Below are 6,504 nucleotides of genomic sequence, written 5' to 3'. Positions count from 1 at the left end.
TGATCAAAGGAAATTTTAATTCATTTGTTATTAATATTGAATTTCAATCAATCCTCATATTCTAAAAATACATACAGAGCAACCGTTCGGTTCTTATACATGTCTTAGTTCCTTGATCCAAGCTACGCAAAAGTGTCCCTGCAAAACTTTCTGAGTCTTCTTTGTCATTGGCTGCAAAGCTAGCAAAAGCCTTGAGATCTCTACCAATGACACAGCCAACACCAATGCTATTCATATAACAGTGCAACCAATCCTGGGCTTCATTTGATGTTACCCTTGGTTGCGGATAAATGAATCTCTGAACCATCCTAGCACTGCACAATAGCAGAGATAAGATGATTTGGAGCTCAAAATCATTATTTGATCCTGGAAGAGTTCTCCATTTGATTTGTGGGGGCTTTCATCTGGTTCATCCTTGCAATAGGAACAGAGCTAGTGAGTCAATGATCACCAGCCATGACTGAGCCATCAGAACCAGAAGAAGCAAGGCCAACCTTTGCTTAAAACAATTTCAAAAGATGTCATTCCTCAAATGATCGCATAGAAATTTTCTCTAATTGTACTGGCCAATCTTCTCCAAGTAGCTGTGGATTTAGCTCCATAGCAACTTTAAAATCATGCAAAGATACCAAGTGTGGTGGTCCTTGTCCAGCCTCAGGTTCTGCCAGCCCACCACCGGCACTCTGCACATGTAAATGATTATTTGGCCAGACACCATTAATGACCTTCCCCTGAATCGGCTGTTTCGAGACAGGAAGCTTCCTCTGTTCATTTGCAGACCTAGCTCCTACTAAATTAACACAAGATCTGATCAACCTTTTCAAGTACACATCTAACATATTATTCAATGTATTTGCACATTCCATAGAAACACCTCCAAGGCCCTGTACTGCGGCAATCTGCTCCATGCGCCTTCTCAATGTATCTGTATTAGATAATCTACCACTGTCACAACAACTAACAAAATTACTAGTGCCATTCACTGGCAACGCTTTGTGAGCCCCACCAACACTTCTGGTGCAGTAGGGAATCCCAAGTGGTGCTAACAAGGGACTTCTAGAAAAATTGAGGCAACTTAACCGCTCTACGTCTTCCCCATCTTCAATAATTGATACATCGGTTGGTCCTTTGCCATGTATACTTGATTTCTCAGCAGGTCTCTGAAGAGAATCCCCCATACCATTCTCAGGTAGCTCATCAACTACCTGAAGATGTTGTGTAGGTCCTTGATAATTGCATGGAGTAAGAATTCCATTCTCCATATCAACCTTACTACTGCTGTCTTCTGTAGCTGTGGATTGATGAGCAACAGAATCAACTTTTCCATTTGGTCCAAGAGGGCTCAGTCTATCTTTAAGCTTTCGCACTCCAGACCTTAACTTGCGTGGCGAAACCGGCACAACCCCATTGGACCAAATGGAAACGTTCTGATTTTGGATGTTAACAACACTAAGTTCGTGTCCATCCTCTCGACCAGATGCATGATTGACAAGTGTTCCAGATTTTGGAGGACCTGTCAGATGCTGGACTCGGGGTGGGGTTTTGGCTTGGCAGGCATTTTTCAGAATTGACTTTATGAAATGATTGTGTAACGGAAGATTCTCCCTGCCAAGTACCCGATAACATGACCTATCAAATTCAGTCTTGCTCAGCTTCTGACTCAGAAACCTGTTCAAGTAATAAAAGTACTGCTTCGACTTCTCCGCCCCAATCCTCTTCAAAATCTGCGCCTTTAATTCGACCAAATTGATTCTTGAACTGAGTTGGGGTTGCATTTCTCAATCAATAGAATCATACACTACCCAACAAATCAAAATACAACCCACCCACACATGCGCAGCCTCAATAATCACAACAGCTACTTCTTCTTCCAAAGAACCCAAACCCTCCCCTCCCCCATATTATTCAACCCCAAATCAACTATCACAACCTCTGCCAATCACAACAACCAGACTCAGCACAAACCATCCTAACAACATTAAGCCCCCCGCAGAAAGAAACAACCTCGAACCCAAATACCGTTACCTTTAGCCCAAATTTCACTCACCACAAAATCACACAATGCACACATAGTCAAATCTCAACTCCCCATCACCCAGAACCCTAGAGATCAAACTAGAACAAAACACACTAAACCAAATTCAATTCAACAAATTGAATGACAAATCAAAACCCTAAGTGTGAACCACCACAAAGAGAACCTTACCACACCACTTACACCAATCTAAAAAACCCTCATTGCTTCCCGAAATTCCCAACACTGCACGAACTTTGAGTCCCGCAGAGATCACTGAATTAAACAAAATTAGAGAAATAAAAACAAAAAAACAGTAATATTAATAAAGTAATACGTAACAAAATGGGTCAAAATTTTGACATAACAAATAAAAGAAGAAAAAGAAGTGGAAAAAGTTAAGGGTTGGAGGTTTATTGAAGAAAAACACAAAGGGTTTTACGCATTGATTAAGCTCTGACCTCAACAAAGTTCGCGAATTTGCATTGAAATCTGGAACCATAGTTGCTACTTTTGAATCTTTGGAAACTTGATTATGGCCATGGCTCTTTTTTTTTCCTTTTTCTTTTTTTTTATGATTTATATATTCAACTTTGCTCTCTGTGTTGAAGCTCGATCTCCGGTAACAGTGTTTCTCTTCTTCTTTTCTTTTTGTTTGTTTTAATTATTTATTTATTTATTTTCACTTTCTTTTCTCTCTGTCTCCTTTTCTCAAACTCTATTTTTTTTCCTAGTTTGTTTATATTTTATTTGTTTCTTTTGTGATCTTTAGAAATTTGTTTCTTTGTTTGTTATGTTTTGAGACAGGATTTTATTTTGAGGGAGATATTTATTTTATTTGGTGATTTATAGGATTTACTTTGCTGATTTGGAGAGAGAAATAAAATAGGTCTGACATAGTGTGTGGGACTGAGAATTCGAATTAAAATATAAGATTTGATTTGTGATTAATTAAGGTCATTTAATTATAATACTGTTTTCTTTTTAAAAAAAATATAATAATCTTTTTAAGAATTAAAGTATTTAATGATATAAAGTATTTTAAAAAACCACTAAGATATAATTTTTTTATCTTATCTTATATCACTAAACTAAAAATACTAAAATAAGATCTCAAGAAATTTTGACTGAGTAACCTCGTAGTTGTTTTATTTGAGAATTTAAAATTTTAATTTGATAAACTTCAAAAAGACACATTTTCTTATTAATCCACTTTCACCAACCTGAAACCAACATAAAGATAACATAAAGATGTTTTTACATTTTCTTTCATACAATACTTTATAAGGAGTCATCCATATTACTTACTTGATAATTGTTATTATAGGTAAATTCTACTAAAGATAAATTTTTATCCTAATTGTCCAAATAATCCAACATATAAGTTCTAAGCAAATCTTATAAGGATTGGATAGTTATCTTTGATTATCTCTCAGTTTGAAGATGATAAGTTAAATTGAGTTGGAGTTTGGTCCCTAAAGCTTTTTGAAGCGTTTGCCAAAAATAGAAGTGAAGTGAGTGAATCATGTTTGATACTATATGGGAGGTTACACCATGTAATCTGACTACCACATTTATATAAATTTAGGCTAACTTCTCCATAGAATTTCTATAGGTAGAAAATGTGCAGTATTCGTTAGTATATCCATTATTACTCACACTTAGTCGTGTTTCTTCACTATATATGGCAAGTGGGCGACAAAATCCATGGAAATATTATCCCACTTTTGCATTGGGATGTTTAACTAGGTTAACATACCTCTAAGTCATTGATGTTCAATTCTGGATTTTTGACAAATTAAATAGACAACTACAAACCTGGTTATATCTTTCTTCATATCAGGCCACCAATAAGACTTTATAAGATCTTGATACAGCTTGGTCATACCTATATGTAAACTAAACTTGATTTTATATCCCTCAAATAAAATCATCTAGATTAATTGATCATCTGCTTACACACACTTTATTTTTAAACCTTAAGATACAATCACCTCCCATAGAGCAATCATTAGCGTTATCAGTATCTGATGGCTTAAGATATTATTTAAATTTGAATCCACCAACTGATTTACTCTCACTTTTTTAGAAACTCATTAGTTATAACAAGCATATTACAACTAATGTGATTTGAAGATATAAAAACTTCCAAATTCAAACTTCTAAAATTTTCTATCAACTCCACTCTGTAATCATGAGTGTTGACACTTGTATCTTCTTGTTATTCAAAGCATCTACAACAACATTTGCTTTTCCAAGATGGTACGTCAACTAAAAATCATAATCTTTTAAAAACTCCATTCATTTTCTCTGTAAAAAATTGTGCATTCTTCATTACTCGATCTACTATAATCCAGATTGCATTATGTCCTTTCACTTACGGTGAAAAACAGGTAACTAATTTGCATAACAAAGCTACCCCATTTCCATCCAGGCACATCTGACTATTTGATACAATTCAAGCAACCAAGTAGATGACCAAGGGCTCAAAAGACAATTCACACTGTGAGCAGTCATCTCAGCAATCAAGTCAAGGCCCCACCAAAGAGTAGACATACCTCACCAGAAGAAGAACTGGCATAGACCAGAACACCAAATATTCTTTCTTCTGGTCTTCTTAAGAGACAAAAATGTGTTTGTAAATAATTTGGGCTCACTTTAGGGGTCAAAATAGCAAAATAGGCTAGAGTAAGTTCACATAACATAAAAGGTAGTGTACTTAGTGAAATGGGCTTGTACCAAGCCCATTTTTTCAAGACAAGGCATCTAGGTTTAGGAAGGTTGCCCTACCTTCTAGAAGACCTAGCCAAGTGGCGGTTTTGGCCATGGTCAACCCCCTTTAGCCGCCCCTCCTTCTTTTTCCCCTTTTACCCTTCCCCAACTTGCCCACCAAGGCACCCAATTGAATCACACAAATCTTTTACTTTTCTTTATTTAAATTCTTGCAAATTCATCATACACAACAACTTTTCCAACAAACTTTTACATATTCTTTTTTTCCTATTTAGTGAATATTATACTTGAGAATTCTATTGTTTCTTATGAGTTTGATATCCATCCTCAGGGACAAATTTATTATTTCTGACACGATACACTTGTTGCAAAATAGTCATCAGAATTCAAAGCTACTCAATGGCCAAAAAAGGGAATGCAACGATTACTTTCCTTGAACTTATATAAGTGCATGCTTCCAAGAGAAAAAAAAAAGAAAGGTATTATTTACAAATGCTGAAATTCTACTGAATTTTCACCATTCCCTAAAAGCTTTGTAAGAACATTGTTTATGCTAATCCTAGCAAACTAGTAGAGAAAGCCTAAACTTTGTAGACATCGAAAGATGATACCCTCTCTAGAGCATGAAGCATGATCTTTTAATCACAAAGTCGTTGTATTTGTCTTAAGTTAGAAGTAGCTTGTACAAAAATACTTACGTGATTCAGGAGTGGCTTAGTAAAAGAATATTGGGGTTAAGCCTTAAGTAGCTTGTGAAAGAATACTTGGTTGAGATAAAAGTAGCTTTTGTAAAGAATACTTGAACGAGTTCAACGAAAAGTGATTGGGAGTTAAAAGAATACTTTATTGTACTGTTGCGGTAGTCTATTTAGGGTTTAGTTGGTTGGTTGGTTAAGAATTGTATTTAATTTATGCCATTAAATGAAGCAATATAAAAATAATGTGTAAAGTCTATCTTTCATTTCTTTTTGTACATTACATGTTATTTATACAACTAACTTAATGAGGTGAAGGTTTTAAAACTATGTCTACGAAATTTGAATTGGTTCATCTGGTTGAACACTGAACCTATCATCTAGCTACAAAGTATCAAACAATAGTTTTGAAAATCAACAAAATTTTTCAAAACATAATTAAATCCCCTCTTCTTGTATTTTTCTTGTTTTTCACAATTTTAAAATGACTTAAATGAATATCAAGTAATTTCAATAAACTAAAATCTTGTTTTAATCAATTGAAATGTTCATATCTTTGTGTAATTGCATAGTCAAACATTTAATCAATTGAAATGTGATTTCAACTTGTTAAAATTTTGGAACATTTAGTAGAAATAATTTTCGCTCTATTTCAATCAATTGAAACACAAATCAATAAATTGAAATCATTATAATAACATTTCTAAGTGATTTTAACCGATTAAAATAGGATTCAACTTATTCCATTAACTCTTAAAAGAATTCTTCTCTCTGTTTTATCAGTTAAATATGCTTTTAACTGGTTGATAATACCAAAGTCATGTTATATGTTTTCACAATGATTATCATTTAACCGGTTGTTTTTAGCAAAGATAAAAGCAAGTATAACAGTTTGCAAAGCAAAAATATCAACCGGTTGAAATACAGAGATAATTGGTTGTCTATGACAACAGAGCAAATATCAAACAGTTATTAAAGAGATAGAGATAGAGAGATTTCACACAAGGTTTATACTGGTTCACTCAATCCCAGAGCTACATCCAGTCCTCAGTATTTCACTAT

The 6,504-nt window shown here is 34.5% G+C and overlaps 1 protein-coding gene across 1 annotated transcript; it reads right to left on the bottom strand.

The window, feature by feature from the left end:
• LOC137813407 (uncharacterized) lies at window positions 1–2,662 on the bottom strand. Its single transcript, XM_068615631.1, has 2 exons — window positions 2,476–2,662; window positions 1–2,290 (listed from the first exon to the last, which is right to left on the bottom strand). Exon 2 carries the CDS (start codon window positions 1,773–1,775, stop codon window positions 522–524), a length of 1,254 nt encoding a protein of 417 aa, XP_068471732.1. The 5' UTR covers window positions 1,776–2,290; window positions 2,476–2,662; the 3' UTR covers window positions 1–521.
• Window positions 2,663–6,504: the final 3,842 nt, after the last annotated feature.

The sequence above is a fragment of the Phaseolus vulgaris genome, chromosome 1, assembly GCF_000499845.2.
Source record: "Phaseolus vulgaris cultivar G19833 chromosome 1, P. vulgaris v2.0, whole genome shotgun sequence".
In the NCBI taxonomy this organism is placed as follows: domain Eukaryota; kingdom Viridiplantae; phylum Streptophyta; class Magnoliopsida; order Fabales; family Fabaceae; genus Phaseolus; species Phaseolus vulgaris.
The sequence above is the reverse complement of the archived record's forward strand: the minus strand, read 5'-3'. Positions and strand labels throughout refer to the sequence as shown.

What these genes read in the sequence shown, in the direction of transcription:
- LOC137813407 (XM_068615631.1), bottom strand. Translation starts at nt 1,775, where the DNA reads ATGCAACCCCAACTCAGTTCAAGAATCAATTTGGTCGAATTAAAGGCG.